Genomic DNA, 17,971 nt, shown 5'->3' with positions numbered 1-17,971 from the left:
GCCGCAGGGCTGAGAGCGGACCCACAGCTCCAGCTCGCAAGGCCTGGCTCCGGCCCACCGAGTCAGCTCTCTGACTTCTGCATAAATTTAATTTTTTCTTTTAATTTTTATGAAGATAAGAGAAAAAATAACATCAGTTCTCTCTGCCTTCTGAGCCCTTTTTTATTTTTTAGTTTTATCTGTAAAAATAGGAAAACTAAGAATGCCCACTAAAATATAAAGCTTGGAACAATGCCTTAGAGGAAGGCTTACGAGTGGTAGCTACTGTTTTGATATTGTGGTTAGAAACAGGAAAGTGCTTAGTATAATTAGATAATTTCCCTGCTAAAACCAATGTCTACCTAAAAAAATGTCATCCAGTGTGTTTCATCTGGAGTCTAGAGTACAAAACGGCACTGGATAAACAACAAATACTCACACCTTAAAACAAATGGGGGTGGGACTCAGTAATAGGGCACCTGCCTCGCACGTGGCAGGCCCCGGGTTTGACTCCCAGCACAGCAGAGAAAAGGAACAGAGTGGGAGGAGGCCTGAAGGTCAGGAAGTGCAGGATCTAAGGAGAGCAGGAAGGACCCGGCTGCAGGGGTGAGGGACTGCCTTCACACCTGTCTACTGCTGCAGCGCCAGGCTCTGAGATTTGCTCAGGACTCCAGCTCTCCTTATTGCATTATTCTTCCCTAAGGTTAGCACTCTGCTTACACACACACCACACACACACACACACACACACACACACATGCATATGTACATAAAATAGCTCCAGGGAGAATTTGATTATTACGGATAAATGCAAATCTACACACAGAGTTCTCTGTATCTGGAAGCACACATCCCATCTTTTCACTAGGAATAGAACATATAAAAACCACATGGCTGAATTCAGGGCTTTCCCCCAATCGACGCCATAACTGACCTTCTCCAAGGGTCCGCTGCAACAAGTCGTGTTTGGCTTGAAGTTTTGTAATGAGATTGCTCCCTTCCAAATATTCTCGGAGTTTCTGCAAGAAGACAGAACAGATCTGTTTTCAATTTAAAAAAAGAGAAAGTCACTGTCAAGGCACTTCCCCTAGATCATCTAACATCAATCCTCTCTATCTCCTGGAGCCTAAAACTTGCTACACGAACAACATGTGGCACTGCGTGGGCAGCACCAGTCATCCCTTGAGACACTTTAGTGTGGGTACTCAGCCCCATCTCTCCCCGGGCCCATCTGACTGTAGTAGGTTCTGGTGATGAGTCTGTTTCTGTTTGCCAAAATAAAAAGCACCCCGAGTCTGCTCTGCCTCCCGGCAACCCTCTTTCAATCTTCCTCGCTACCTTTGGCTGCAGAGCAGAACGACCAGAGGGGCTGTTCAAAAAAGCAGCAATTCCTACACTCTGTCTGTATAGCTGATGAGGGATCTCCGAGGGGGGTCCGAACTCCCCTGTATTTTTAGAAGGAACCCAGGTGGTTCTGATGCAAGGCACGAACAGTGCTTGGGGGCACCCAGACTGAGTCCCCGGGGCGTGGAGGGAGGTGATGGACGCACCATAAAATAGAACTGCTCCGTCTCCTGCTGGTTCGCCCTCCTCTTGGCGATGCTGGGCTTGCTCAGGTAGGTCTCAGAGACTGTTGACTTCACAGACTCCGTGGAGCGGCTGTGCTGGAAGCACTCAGAAACATCATAGTCCTCAATGGTGACCATATCTTGTATCGTCTGCAAGGTGGCTTCTGTGGTTTTCTTTACCTGAGGACAGAAATCCACTTTTCTCACACCAATAAATTATTTTCCCCCGTGGAATCCCATACACACTCTGTGAGAAAATCTGCAGCCCCCGCCACCACCATATGATGTGGGGACATAGGTAGACAGTATTCCCCGTCACCAACACAGGATAGCTGTTCTATAAAGTGTTCCCAAGGAGGGTGTCACTTTGCATGTGCACGCTTATGTGCAGCAGTCTCTCAACAACAGGGTTTTGTTAGTTGGCTTTTGTGTTTTTTGGAGTGTTTTTGTGGTTTTGGGCCACACTCAGGGCTTAGATCCTGGCTCTGTACCCAGAGATCCTGGCGGGCTGGAGAGATCATATGTGGTGCCGGGGATTAAACCTGGGTTGCCCATTGTACTATCTCTAAAACCCACTCAATCACTTTTTTATTTTGGGGTGTGTGTTCCCAAGCTATAATTGGGAGGCCCCAGTCCCCTTCTGACAACTGGAACAAAGTTTTAACCCAGGAGCTGCTCAGCACTGCAGGGATGGGATGACCCTACTCCCCTCCCTCCACCTTCCCCACCCACAACCACCCGGCAGAGCCTGGGGCCCTCAGGGGTTATTATTATTTTTGTTGGTATATATGTTGTAAATATTTCCCCCCATTATTTGTTCTGGTTTTTCATTCTGTAGCATCATGATGATCAAGCTCTAATTTTATTTTAATTTATATTATTTTCTTTCTAACACCAAAGATCTAATCCAGAGCCTTTCACACCTAAAGAAAATGCTCTATGCTGAAATACAGGACTATTAGAGCCCTTAATATTAATATTATCTATAAAAATTTACCATAATTTCCTTTGATTCAAGATATTTTGTCTATTTCAGAAATATTTTCCAATCTCGTGGCCATAAAGATATTGTTATATGTTACCTTCTGGGAGTTTTAAATTTATCTTCCATATGTCAGTGACCTTTTATCTTTAGTTTTCAAAGTATCAAGTAAACTAATATCTTTTTCCTTTCCCCAGCGGGCAACTTACAGAGAATAAAACACCTTCATTCCAGTTACTTCTCCTGGTTTAATGCTATTTCCAAGATGTATCATAACAGTATAGGGAAATATTTATATGTTTAGAAACAGAAATCAGTTATTGCTACACATAGCACACATTTAACACTATCCATAAATAGATCATATTCTTTGATATCTCTTGTAACTGAAGAAGTACCCATTTAATTCTTTTTAGGAAATTCTAAAAAAAGAAATTATTTTGAACTTTAGCCTGCTAGTGATGAACTCTGACTTGAAATGTCTTTTTACCTTTTATTATGAAAGATTTTTATTTTTCCTGGTAGGCACACTGAAGACACTACTGTACTTATAGCTTCCACATTCATGATGAGTGACATTCTTGTCAGCCTGTCACTACTTTAAAAGAATTCTGCTTTTTAATTTTTTTGCTGTATTATTTTTTCACTGTTGCATGCTCTCTTGGCCTGCCTCTGTGGCCTTCCTGCAAAGTGGCCTTTTCAGTAAGAGCTGACTTTTCAATTTCCCCTTAGAGGGAGGGATACTTTATTTCATTTATTGTGAACTAGTACTATAGCATGTTCACAGCAGAGCCAGGCAAGCTACCCATGATGTATTTGATATGCCAGAAACAGTAATAACAACATGCTCTTCGTGTTCCTGGAGCGAGGATACACCATCAGGCTACATTAGCACTCGATAGGGACAAATGAAGACGTTACTGGCACCTGCTCAAGCAAATTGATGAACAACAGGATGACAGTGATAAAGTGATTATTTTTTTACAGTTTCAACATGCAGTGTCAGGTAGAGATTTTAAAAATATATTCAGTGTAAAAAAAGATTTTTTTTTGGTCCTGTCTCGAATCTGTGATGTTTTGTACAAATTCCGATAATTTTCAGCTTTAATCCTATAAATGCTGCCTCCACTTTTTTCTATCATTTTTCTTTGGCATGTTAAATACCACTGTCTGCAATCTTTCTATTCATATTTTCTGTTCTTTTGTTTCCTATGTTGTGATTTGATTGTTTTATTCTGACTTGTCTTCCACTTGGATACTTCACTCTTTAGCTGTTTCTACTCTGTTATTAAAGTCACTCACTCATTTATTGAGTTACTGTATGGTTTAGTTTTAGAACTTCTATGTGATCATCATTTTCAAATCTATTTTCACTGTTTATAGGTTATATATAATTCCTTGGAAATATAAGGTTTGACTTTTATTTCCTTTAACATGAAAAAAAGGAAAGTGAGTATCACTTTAATAGTCTCCTCCTGACAGTTTCCATATCCGGAATTCCTCTGGGTATGTCTGTTATTACTATATCTTATTTCTTCTGGTTATCACTCAAGGTTTTCTTATCTCCTCATATACCTAGCTATCTTTTTTTATTTTATTAACTTTGTTATTGAATCACTGTGGGATAGAGCACTACAAAGCTGTTTCGTGATTGGATTTCAGCCATAAAGTATTCCAACACTCACCCTTCCACCAGTATACATTTCCCAGCACCAGTGTCCCCATACCTAGTTATCTTTGCTGGGCATTTTAAAAGAATGGTTTGAGATGTTGGGTGACATTCTCAGCCGTTAGAGAGTATGCTTAATGCCCCCCTCTATCAAGGGCACCAACAGTTCAAAATCTCTGTATTTTATGTCTGAAGAGATAGTATAGTGGGTATGTCACTTGCCTTGCATGCATCCAGCTGGGTTTGATCCCTGACCCTCCATACAGTCAAGACTTGCAAGGGTGACCCTGTGCATCACTGGTGTGGCCCCAAACTAAACCAACCCAATAAAAAATCGAAAAGGAAAAGCAAAAAACTAAACCTCCCTCTCCCCAAATCCCGAATTTTTACTTCTCATATTTGATGTTTTTCCTTTGGGGAAATACTGGGCGGGAACCCTGTGTTAATAGTTTTTACTCCTGGCCACACACCTTGTCCTGGACAGTAAATGAGAAAGTGTCAGCTGAGGGATTTGGATGACTATTATGGGAAAGAGAAACATTTTCAAAATTTTTTCACAACAAAATGCAATTTAAGGAAGAAACAACAGTAATTAGTGCTAGCCTGGAAAGTTAGAGATGATGGAATGGAATAACTTAGGAAAGGGAAAATACCGAGCAGACAGCATTTCTGCAGATACATGCAATAAAAGGATAGATATTATTGGAAGAGAATATTAAAGATTATTAAAAATTACCCTAGGTAATGAATCTAAGGAAGTGTAGACATCTGTAGACTGTATGAGGAAAGGCTCACCCATGGAGGTCAGAGCAGCAAGATGGTAAAACAGGAGGTCCCTAGCTCAGATTCACCCAGAGCAACAAGAAATTAGCAGCTGTCTACAGAAAAAAATGCACCTGGTGGAGATTTGGGACCGGGAAGTGTGCATGACCACAACTGAGGAGTCTTCTGAGGAAGCAGGGGAACCCAAAACACAAACGTGCCAACTATGGTCCCAGCTAGAGATTCAGAAACATCTCCACTCTTGTGGACACAGTTACAGGCGTGTCTGGCATTGCTCCGGCCACTAGCACCAGCCACCAAAGATGAGGCAGGAATCATGGTCCCTGAGCCTCAGGCCACAGACCCACTGAGCTTGGTGGAGACCCCAGAATAGCCCAAGCCACTCTAGTCTCCATCAGGCCTGGCGTGTGAGTAGTACAGTTTGCCTGCAGTGTTGCTGAGAGCACATACGTCTGCTTCCTGTGATAGTAGGCTGAAATGCTTCTGCTTCCTATCACAGTTGACTTAATCCCTCAGCTGACACTTCACAATTGCTTCACACACCTTGTTCAAGGCAAGGTGCACATACCTTTTCTAAGACAAGGTGTGTGGCCAGGACTGAAACCCACTATACAGGGTTCCTACCCTGTGTTCCCCAAAGGAAACATCAAATACGAGCAGTAAAACTTAGAGATTTGATGGAGTTTTGTTTTGTTTTTTTGTTTTTCCTTTTGGGATTTTTGTTTGTTTGTCTGTGTGGTTTGGGGGCCACATCAGTGCTCAGGGTCACTCCTTGGGCAACCATATGAAGGGTCAGGGATCAAACCTGGTTGGACACAAGCAACCAAACAATCCTGCCACATGAGTCCAGCTACTGAACTTGAGTGGCCCAGTACCTCAGCACTGGCACTCTCAGTCACGGTCCAAGAGTCCTGCACACTTTGGTACTTGATAGGTGACAAGGCCATCCCTGTTCCCCGAGGCAGGCCACCAGCCATGGTTGACTGCAGATTTGAAGTGATGCTTTAACTTGGTTTCAGAGAAGTCCTGTTCTAGTCCAGGAGCAGGTCTGTATAACTTGGGACTGGGCGGGAGACAAGGCCACTTACGAGCCAGAGACAGGCCCACCAACTTTTGTCCACTGTGCGGATGGCACTGTCCGCAAGACCTTGACCAATAAGTCTGGTGCTGGGACAAGGCTACACGTCAGGGTCCACAATTGGTCCATGATGATGCTTGTTACCCAGTTATTGAGTAAGTAGGTTCTACTAGTCCCTGGTGGGCCGAGCCAGGCCTAGACTGCAGCTGTGCATGGGTGGACAATGAAGTGGACCTGTAATGTGGTTCCAGTGGCTCTTAACAATACTATGCGAGCTCCAGCGCCTCTTGGTGATACTCTATGGGCATCACCATCTGCCTGGAATACACCGAGTAGCCAGCCCGTTCACAGTGCAAGACTTATGACCCTGGTCCACCATCAGATTGTAAAGCATTCCTAACACTGGCTGAAGCCTCGCTCAGAGGTTGAATTTTGGAGTGGTTCTCCCACCAAGGGAAGAGTCTCCCTTATCTGTGCCCCCGGAGGAAGGCCTGCAGACCTTGGTCCTGGCTGTGGTCCCGTAAGTGGCTTGTGCTCAGATCCAGCCATCTTAATGGCCCCACTTAAATCAGAAAGTCTCTATCTCCAATCACAAGCATAGTGCTTAGAACACAGCAGATAATCAAAAAAAGTTCTGGAAAAATGGTGGAAGTTAGTTATCCTTCATTCAAATCAATGAATACCAAAGAAAAGTTCAGCATGCACGCACAACAGGTGGCTCCTTCACTGATGGTCATCCTGAGTTCTGCCACCTTTTTCAGATGCCTTATCCCATGCTTCACTTTTAGGCCCTTTGGAAAACTCTCCTCACTCTGCATGTTATATTTTTTGGGTGTTTTTTTTTTTTTTTTTGCTTTTTGGGTCACATCCAGTGATGCTCAGGGGTAATTTCTCCTAGTTCTGCACTCAGGAATTATTCCTGGTGGTGCTCTGGGGACCATATGGAAAATGGGGGATCGAACCCAGGTCGGCCATGTGCAAAGCAAATGCCCTACCCACTGTACTATCTCTCTGGCCCCTGCATATTACTCTTTTGGAGCAAAGCCTCCTTAATGATACAAAGTTCACTGAAAACAACATATATACTGCTTCTAAAATGTTTTCTTAGTAAAATACTTTGATCCTTTTTAAAATTTTGGCTAAGATGAGGCTAGCATTGAGGGATAGCTGATGGCTAGCCTTTAGTTCAATTAATACCATTAATCAGAAGAAGATGATAGTTAAAAAAAATCTTAATCTAGGCCCTGTGATTTAAAATACTGTTAATGGTAGTTTTATGCGTGCATCATTCCAACACCACACCCACCACCAGAGTGCCTACTTTGTTCAACCAGGTCCCAAAGCCCCCTCCCATCCAACCACTCTGCTCCCCCAAGCTCCAATCTGTGGGCCAACTCTCTGGTTCATTGCCTTTGTCCACTTGTTGCTTGTAGGGAGCCATTTTACCTTACTGATCTTATCCTGTCACTATTTATTTAATCACTAGCTTACCCCATGCCACACCTAGCAAAGGTTGCCACTCCTAATCTTACTGATCTTATCCTATCAGCATTTGTTTATTACTAGATAAATCCCGTGCCACACCCTGCATTTCTATTGGGGGTCCTGGCACCACCTCCTCCCAACAGGGAGGTATAAATACTGTAACTGCCATAGAATAAATGCCTTTTCTCCCTCCTCCGGGCTCTGCGTCTGTTCTTTCGGCTGCACCCTATGAAGGGTTCTCCCTGCTGAACAGAACGAGACCTCCACATCGACTTCCATAGTTGCTCCCTTTCTGTGAATCTTTAAACCACACATGAGAGAGATCATTCTATTTATCTCTTTCCTTCTGCCTCACTTTTCTCAGCACTATGATCTATGGTTCTATCCTTGTAGTATCAAACTGCATGATTTTGTCTTTTCTTACAGCTATATAGTATTCCATTACATTGTATATATGTCTATTAACATGGAAACAATTCAAATGCCAGAAAACATGAAGTCATGAAATTTGCATATAAATGGATCAACATGGAAAGTATCATGTTGAGTGAAATGAGTCAGAAAGAAAGAGACAGACATAGAAAGATTGCACTCATATGTGGAATATAATGTAACTGAGAAGTACAAGTTGGCAACGATGCAACTTCTGGCAGATATCTCTCTGGACTTAGTTACTAAAATACTAAAATACAGAAACCCAAAACTGAGAGGCCGCTAAGTGGGGTCACTCGACCTCATACCTCTTCATCCTCAGCAATGGAAAACAAATTATCTAATGCTTCCTTTTCAGCAGGTCTGACTTTAGGGGAGAGACTCTCCAAACAATAATAGTGAGTTTTGTTGAAATATTGTATGCAATCAAAGTGAAAGCAAAGTGAAATTTATTAGTTACACAGGCGGGGGGGGGGCTAAGGGTGAGGGGGCTAGGGGCGTGGGGGGGTTAGGGGTGTGGGGGGGCGGGGTGGAGCTATACTGGGATTCTTGGTGGTGGAATATGAGCACTGGTGAAGGGATGGGTATTCGAGCATTGTATAACTGAGATTTAAACCTGAAAACTTTGTAACTTTCCACATGGTGACTCAATAAAAAATTTTAAAAAAAAGAAGTTCTGAACTGCCTATGTAATAAGTGCTGTAATGAACACAGATGTTCATAAATTCTTTTGAATTAATATTTTGTATTTGGAGGGCAGATGCCGAGAAATGGTGTTGCTGGGTCATATGAGAATTCTATTTTTACTTTTTTGGTAGAAATCTCTATATTCCTTTCCATAGAGACTGAACTAGATGACATTTCCACCAACAGTGAATGAGGGTTCCCTTCTTACAACATCCTTGCCAGCACTGGCTATTGCCAGATTTTTTTTTTCCCATATGCCATTCTTACTGATATGAGAAGGTGTTTCACTATTGTTTTGATTTGCATCACTCTAATCATAGTGACAATGAGCACTTTTTCTTACATCAATTGGCCATCTACATGTCTTCCCTGAGGAAATGTCTTTATATCTTTTTTTTTTTTTTTTTTTTTGCCTTTTGGGTCACACCCGGCGATGCACAGGGGTTACTCCTGGCTCATGCACTCAGGAATTACTCCTGGCGGTGCTCGGGGGACCATATGGGATCCTGGGAATCGAACCCGGGTCTTCTGCGTGCAAGGCAAATGCCCTACCTGCTGTGCTATCACTCCAGCCCCAAAAATGTCTTTATATCTTAAGGAAGAAAAAAATTTGGAAATAAGGATGGGTTGGTAGTAGATCTGCTCTAATTTATGTGCACAATATACAGCAGACATTGATAAGTATTTGCTCACTGACTGGGAACTAACATCGTAAGACTGAGATACAGTATAGACTTACAAATGTCTGTACTTGAGTAATATGGAAATTTCAGGGGGTTGGAGAGATACGATGAGGACAAAGGTACCTGTCTTCTCAGCATGAAAACTCCTTTCTAAGAAGGCTTCTCACAGTTTTGAGGTGCCCACTGTTTAGAGCTGTTTAATATTTGATGAAAAGGCTCATTTCTACTTAGCTATTCATGATATCGTAAATGTAAATGAAGTTTTCCTTCACATTTAATCTTTTCATTGGTCAGTAATAATTCTTAACTCAACCCATGGAGTGTAAATGTTTTCACAGAGGCAGATAATTACACAGAATTACAGTTGTGTTTCTTTACTTGTATATTTAAATTGATACCTATGTATTATTATTCTATCTTGTGAGTGGAAGACCAGGGGAAATTTACTTATCTCTGATACAGAAGTGCTACACAGGGACTCAAAATCAATGACTGAGTGCTATGTTGTTTCCTGCTATGTCTCTTAGTGGTCACAAAATATAAATGACTTGCTGTACCCTGCCTACTGTTAGATAGCTTCTGACTGTGATTTATTCATATGTTTACTCTCAATAACCAAGAAAACTATATGGAACATAGAAGCTGCTCCACAAATAATTTCTGTATTAACATGAACGAATCCACTACCCAAACTCCTAAAATGGCTCTCAAGGTGTCTTGTCATATGACTTCAACTTTGACTCATCTTCAGGAAGAACTTAAGTGATTTCCAGACTGCTCTATTCTCCCAGGACCCCCTAATGTACTGAAATATCTTTTTCTCCTTCTGTACCCTTGGAAATCTACTGTTGGATACAAATTTCAATATGAACCTTGAATTCTCTTGGAAATCCAATCCCATTACAGTGAATCTGTTGCATACCCAATAATTCATAAACCACTAGCCAGGCTCACAGATTACATCATGACCACCCCATTCATTCATTTATTTCAACAGCAAATCTAAACAATGAATCCCAGGGAAGCGTTGTTGGCCTGTTTCTTCGCTGTGAGCCCCCTGAATGTTCAGAAACAAAACCAGCAGGCAACAAAAGCAGACGAGTGGACTAGTCTACTGCCTGACAATCAGGAGCCACACAGCTCTGGTACAGCAGAGTCTGAATGTTTCTAACAAGCCCAACTGCAGCAGCCAAACGAAACAGTTGTGTGGGCTGCCAGTTTTGACCTTGTTCATAGCATACTATTTTCCTAGAGTTTATACAATGTTTCCAAATAAAATAGTATGAGGATATGCATGAAAAAAATTGGAAGTCACCAGACATATTAAAGTGTAGATTGAATAGATTCCAGTAAACTGCATTAGGTGAGTATTCTGTGTTGCCTGACCAAAAACCCAAGCTTAGGGAAAGCAACATCTTTTCTCTCTGGAAGGCTCATTACGGGATGTTATAGAGAGACCAAAATCTTAATCACCTTGCTTGCAACTTCAGTACACAAATGAATAAAAGAGTTGTTGTTATTTTCAAAGAAAGAACGAAAGCCAGAAAAATGCAATAGGCTTTAAATAAACTACACCAGTCTAAAAACATGGTCCTCTAACTTTCTTTCAAATTTTTTGACCCTCTTTCTTAGCAGAAACAAATGCATATTCACATAACCTGAAATACTTTAACAGGATTAAAATAAAAAGGAAATACCGTGAATTTTGCAGTTTTGTCAAAGTAGATCAATATTATTTTCTTTCTCTCTTCCTTTGGGGAATTGTTTATCTTGAGAAATACTTCAACTTTGACTCATCTTAAGTAAGAATTTAGGTGATTTCCAAACTGCTCTATTCACCCAGGACCCCCTAATGTACTGAAATATCCTTTTCTCCTTCTATACCTTTGGAAGTCTACTTTTTGATACAAATTTCAACATAAGTCCTGAGCTCTCTTGGAAATCCAATCCCATTACGGCGAATCCGTTGCATATCCAATAATTCATTAACCATTAGTCAGGCTCACAGATAACATCATGACCATCCCATTCATTCATTTATTTTGACAGCATCTCTGTGGGGGCTATCAATCAAAGGGTCCCATGAGTAGGAATAATATGTAGGTGAACCAATGAAAGAATCCTATTTCCTCAGTGAAGCAGTTCTACTTATTTAAATACACCAAATCCAGCAAATAGCATTTGGGTCTTCTCATTCAGATACTAATATAAAATTTAATTTTTGTATTGATTATATCAATAATGGCATGTTCAGTACCAAAAACCTAGAGAATATCCAGACTCACAAATGAATCTTGGAACCAAGTAGCTGGCTGCAGAAATGCTGTCGGACCCTGTGCCAGGCTGATTTCCCTGGGGTGCCTCAGACAGGAGCAGGCTCCTCTCTCTGCCTGCCCCAAAGGAATCCCGCATCCACAAACCTCCAGAACCCAGTCGCCGCCACCCTCACGGCCGCTCTTCACAGGCTTGTCCTGGGCCCCCCACACAAGAGAACAAATCCTCATAAAAGCCCAAGTATGCAAAAACCAGTGACTGAAAACACCAGCCTCAAGGGGTTGGGACTGGGCTATCCCTTCCTCTCTCCCCACCCTTGTGGGCTCCTGGCTGTCACGCCCACCAACTGCCTCCGGTTGCCATTGAAGCTCATTAAGGGCCATGATCCAGAGACTCACAAATGAATCTTGGAACTGAGCACCTCCTGCAGAGATGTTTCCAATCCCAATTACTTAAAATTTTATAATTCCAGGAGCACATGGCCATGACAACTCATCCTTTTTTCCCCCCACTTTTTTGTTGAATCACTGTGAGACAGACCTTTAACAGACATCTCATACTATTCATAACAAGCAATACAATATAAATTATCCAGCATCTGCCTGTGGGGCAGGCTTGAGTGGGTGGTGGGAAAATTTGAAATAATGGTGGTGGGAAGGTGTATTGGTGGTGGGATTGGTGGTGAAATATTGAATGCAATCAATTATTGTGAACAACTTTATGAAAATAAAATTTAAGAAAAATTAAAACTTCTTGGGGCCGGAGTGATAGCACAGTGGGTAGGGCGCTTGCCTTGCACGCGGCCGACCCGGGTTCGATCCCCGGCATCCCATATGGTCCCCCAAGCACTGCCAGGAGCAATTCCTGAGTGCAAAGCCAGGAGTAACCCCTGAGCATCGCTGGGTGTGACCCAAAAAAAAAAGCAAAAAAAAAAAAAATTAAAACTTCTAGTGAATATGAAAAAAGTAGAGAAGAGAAAAGGAACCAACTAAAGAACTTTCAAAGTCAGGATTAAATTAATATGCTAGTCAATAGTTTCACTCTACACATTATGGTAGATTCTCGGATGCATATTATCATCCATGGGAAGAATGTTTAGTCTGAATTACATATTTATGTGTTTACACTTGTTGACTATGAGTGGCCAGTGGTGTATTTATCTACGGGAGACAGAAAATCACATTTATCTTCTACAAAGAGTATTTTAGGAGCATTGATTTAGTTGAACATGAATAAGAAAAAGATACCCTTTAGGATGGATGTATATGTATATACGTATACATGTGGAATGTCCCTAAGCTTACAAGGGACACATTACTTGTGCAGCTAAGGGAACACTCACCTCCTCATTCTCGATTTTGAGCGTAGCCAGCCGAGACTGCAGCTGCTGGTACCTGAGCATGAGCTCGGCCTGCACAGGCTGCTGAGCGCTCACCTGGCACACCTGGAGGGGAACCAGAGACCAGAGTTAGAGTCGGACCCAGCCGCTCCCCCGAGGAACTGTTCTCCCATGGAAACCATGCCTGCATCCCCCTGTCCCCTCAAGACTCCAGTAACAAACTGACTTTGAACTGCCACCTCAAGACTCCAGTTTTAGATGTGGACCTGTTATGTAAGTGGCAAGAGGACAAGGCAGCTGCTTGACCTGGACCTGAGGGGCCAAGAGCAGCTGCAGCAAGCTCGCCTGAAGAATGAGGCAGCTGCCGGAGAAGGAACTGTTATGCTGACGCTGCACCGTGGAATTCTTAATGACTGTGTGGAGGGAGAGGGCACAGGATGGTCCGCATGGACCATGCAGTGAGGCAGCAGCAGAGCTGAGCAGTGCTAAGGGACTAAACATCAGCTTTCTTATCTGGGAGATGGTGGTAATGGGTGGTTGTGGAAATGAAATGAAATGAGATAACGCTTGGCACAGAGGGAAAAAAAAACATAGAAAATGTGAATGACTATTTTTAGCCATTTTTCAACCATGGCTTGCCTTGGTTGAAACATCAGCCAAGTCATGTGATTCACCAAAAACTTGAAGAGGCCAATTCTGTTGGGCTTTGGCAGAAAGATAGTTTGGCCATGATCCCAATTCTGGATAAGGTCAAGATTAAAGCATTATATTAACACTGTACCACAAGTAACTTCTCATCTTTCTTGTCACACCCCATACAAGAAAACTTGTATGGGATCTTCAAAAATATCATAGAAATTATTTATTTCTGGCATAACTGGTGACAAAATGCTGACAGGGAGACAGATTTACTATATTAAAATGATACTAGTACATAAAGAAGTGAACGCTATTAAGCCAAATCAAAGCCAAATCACTGTCTGTGGTATTTTGTCATCCTATATTTAATATAGCTACAATTGGAAAATGGAAACAGCAACTTTTTTATTTGGAGATATAAATGTGGGTGGAATCATGTGGTAGTGCCATAAAAACTGCCTCCCTTTTCTAACCAAATAATTCATTATCAAGAGAAGTAAAATTAAATGAGATGAATGTGCAGTAGCTATACACATACAGATCTTATAAGGCTTAACACTAGGTGTTTCAGAAAAATTATGACATTAAGGAAATCTTTCATGAATATTATAGCTACAACTATTTTTAAAAACATACTGTTATCACAATAAGCTAAAGTTGAGTATTTCTTGATTACTGTTTTGTACAGCTGGGGTACCAAGTGCTAGAGTGTTTTCCATTAATTGGTTCTTCCTCTTTTTCCCTGTCTGCAGACAATAAAATATAACACTGAAACTCATAATTACTTTAAATGGACTTTTCCCCCACTTGGGTTAAACAGAATAGAAAGCTAAATCTATATAAAATAACTAAGACACATCATTTCTAATGCTTATTTTTTAGTTTAGAGCTAACTTGAGTCTTAAAAAATGCTTTGCAAGGCCAGTGAAAACTCCCAGGGCTGGCGCACGCGCACTGCAGTGGAGTTCCGTCCCCGACACTGCGCGCTCCCGAGCGCTGTGAGGAGTGGTTTCTGAGTACTGCCATCTGTGGCTCTAAAACCAGAAAAAAGCCTTCTTGGGGGAAGAGGGGGCCCACCCGACGTGCTCAGGGGTCACTGCTGGCAGTGCTTGGGGACCATACGGGGTACCGGGAACTGAACCCGGGTTGGCTGCGTGCAAGCCAAGTGTTCTACCTGCTCTGCCGTCTTTCTGGCCCCAGTAATCAGCCTTTCTTTGGGGTCAGAGAGACCACACAGGAGATGACGTATCTGCGTTCCACTGACTCTGCTTCGGTTTCCAGGACCAGTACCACAGATGGAGCAACATGAGGACTCACTCTTGAACACAGAGCCAGGAGTAACCCCTGAATTCTTTGGGTGCAGTACCCAAAGCCAAATACCTGCCTCCCCAAGGCTTTGCATTTTTGTTTTCTTTTCTCCTATTTCCTGTCATTTTCAATTATTTTTCTTTATGAGGAATAAAAAAAGATTGGATTCAAGGGTTTTTCACAGATTCTATTGCATCAGCAAAATGTTTTGCTTTGAATTGAAATTTGAATGTCTTGAGGCAGAGGAAGAGCTCTCTAACTATCCTGGAGGGTTTAATGGACCAATCTAGGTATTTGAGTCCTGGACCTTTGATTTAAAGTCTGATCACAGCTTTATGATGAAATCCTGTACAAAGGCACAGAGCGGGAAAAAAATCCCTGAATTCATACAGCTGTTAGGTCAGTTGGGTCAGTTGCAGGTGGAGAGAAATGTTATGTATGTGAAGTGACAACTTGCTAGCTTAAAAATAATCAATTACTAACCTCATCACCCATGTGAGACTGAAATTCAAACTTCATTGGTGGACAGAATGCAGCAGGGTACATCTCCATGAATCTCTGCTTATCGCTCCTGGGCTCCAAATTGTCCACTGCATTCTCAATGATGTCTAAGCCTTCATGTCTGGAGGTTTCAAGGTTATACTCCGCAGAAAGATATGTTCTTAGGGCTCTGTTCAGACTTGCATGGTAGCCAAGATCACAGCACTTCAACAAAAGAATACCATATGTAAAAGTTAGCTCAAAATGAACTGAGGACCTAAAGGGGGCAGCTCTTTCGATATAGCTCTTTTTTTTTTTTTTTTTGCTTTTTGGGGCACACCTGGCGATGCACAAGGATTACTCCTGGCTCTGCACTCAGGAATTACCCCTGGCTGTGCTCAGGCAACCATATGGGATGCTGGGATTCGAACCCGGGTCGGCCTAGTGCAAGGCGCCCTACCCGCTGTGCTATCTCTCCAGCCCCCGATATAGCTCTTAAGAGCAATATGTAGGAAAATTTCATGACCATGTAGTAAGAATTGACCAAGGCATCAAAAACAGAAGTTATGGAAAGAAACAAATAGTCAATTGTATCTCATCAAAGTGAAGAATTTTTGTGTATCTAAGGCAATAGCAAGTAAAATAATCACCCAATCTAGGAAAATGGAAAAATGGTTTTTCTTGTAGATCATATCTGACAAAGAATGTACTCCTAGAACATAAAGAACTCATACAACTCAACAATAAAAATAAAAATAGTCAAATATGAAAGCGGGCAACGGATCTGATTAAGCATTTCTTCTCAGAAGATGTACAAATGGTATTAGTGAATAATGATGTAATATTATTACAGAATGCTAAACATCATCAGTCATGGAGATGGGAAATGAAAATGGGAATTACAGTATGAGAACCTCCCCCAGGATGGCTGTACTCAAACAGACACTAACAACTGGAAGATGTAGAGAATCTGAATTGTCAGCCACCACTGATGGAAATGTAAGATGTGCAGCACTCTGGAAAACAGTCGATGATTTATCAAAAGATTATACATAAAATATATGATTTGGTAATTTCCTACTCAGGTATATGTGCAAAGGAAATGAAAATGTCTCCTCACACAATAACATATATGAATGTTTATAGCATTTATAGCAGCAGTATTCATAAAGCTGGAAAGTGGAGATACTCTATTTGAAGAGACAAGAAAAATGACAGATCATTTACCCATTAAAAAGGAATGAAAAACTGGTACATGCTAAAACACAGAAAAATCTTGATTTTGTTGTTGTTTTGGGACCACACCCAGCGGTGCTCAGCACTTACTCCTGGTTCTGTGCTCAGGGATTCTATCTGGTGGTGCCTGGGAGACCACATGGCAGTGCCAGGAATTCAACATGGGTCGGGCTATGTGCAAGGCCCACATGCCCCCCTTTCCAAGAAAAAACTTACCTAACTCCCCCCAAATAAATGACTGCCAATTTTTTTTTTTGAGGCAGAATTTTGTTTAGTATTGCTAGGAATCAAAGGATACTGGGAATCTCAAATATTCACCACACCGTACTAATTGACTTGTTAATTAAACTTAATTGTGGAAGCGACACCTAGTCATGTCTGAGGGATTAAATGGGGACCAAAGGACAAGCTGGTGGTGTTCAAGGGCTATGCAATGCCGAGGTATTTAATGTTTCATTTGAAAAAAAATGAAACTCTTGATTCAGTTGCATAATACTTACAGACTTTGAGTTTTCTACATAAAAGCAACATAAACCTTTTAAAGAAGAAACAAATGGTTTGAAGGTACATAAAACAGGCCATCCTTGGGGCTGGAGAGATAGCACAGCGGTTAGGGCGTTTGTCTTGCATGCGGCCGACCCAGGTTCAATTCCCAGCATCCCATATGGTCAATTCCCAATATCCATATGGTCCCCTGAGCACCGCCAGGAGTAATTCCTGAGTGCAGAGCCAGGAGTAACCCCGGAGCATTGCTGGGTGTGACCCAAAAAAAGCAAAAAAAAAAAAAAAAAAACCAGGCCATCCTTATATTGTCCTAATAAAGATCAATCATTTAATTCAATTCAGTAATTGGTCATCTAGTAGGTAGGTGTCTGGGAATCTGCTATGCTACAGATATTCTTTTTATAGAGGAACATAGCAAAAATACTATATCATCCTTAAGGATTAAAATATAAGATTTGGATTAATTTGCTACTTAAAAATTAGTGCAGGCGTCTCAAAGAAGCACCCTTTGTCCAAAGGCTAAATCTCCCAAGATGGAACTTTCAAATCAGCCTTTTTGAAGGCTCAAATTCAGGTCTCCTGAGACCTGTCAACCACCTCAATTCCATCCTCACTCTCCATTCTCAAAACTACTGTATCTGGGACTTTGGAAACTTGGTGAGTGGAACAGCAGAAAAATTAGTGTCATTTGGAACTTGTTAGAAATGCAGAATCTTGAGGGACTCATCCCTGATCTACTGAATTAGAACCTGAAGTTTAAAAAACATCCAGAGATGATTAATATCCATAGATGATTAATATTAAAACTTGAGAAGCACTGCAATAAAACAGTCAGATAAAAGGCT

General features: G+C 41.7%; 1 protein-coding gene across 6 annotated transcripts in view; it reads right to left on the bottom strand.

The window, feature by feature from the left end:
* Positions 1–17,971, bottom strand: part of SRGAP1 (SLIT-ROBO Rho GTPase activating protein 1) — a 324,413-nt gene that overhangs the window by 70,117 nt on the left and 236,325 nt on the right. For all 6 annotated transcript variants that reach the window (XM_004602634.3, XM_055118174.1, XM_004602635.3 and 3 more), the window contains 4 exons: positions 15,390–15,611; positions 12,963–13,064; positions 1,530–1,727; positions 914–998 (listed from right to left, as the gene is read on the bottom strand). In XM_004602634.3, the coding sequence (XP_004602691.2) occupies positions 914–998; positions 1,530–1,727; positions 12,963–13,064; positions 15,390–15,611 (607 nt within the window). The remainder of the gene's footprint in view (positions 1–913; positions 999–1,529; positions 1,728–12,962; positions 13,065–15,389; positions 15,612–17,971) is intronic.

This window comes from Sorex araneus, chromosome 10 (genome assembly GCF_027595985.1).
Source record: "Sorex araneus isolate mSorAra2 chromosome 10, mSorAra2.pri, whole genome shotgun sequence".
Classification (NCBI taxonomy): Eukaryota; Metazoa; Chordata; class Mammalia; order Eulipotyphla; family Soricidae; genus Sorex; species Sorex araneus.
The sequence above is the reverse complement of the archived record's forward strand: the minus strand, read 5'-3'. Positions and strand labels throughout refer to the sequence as shown.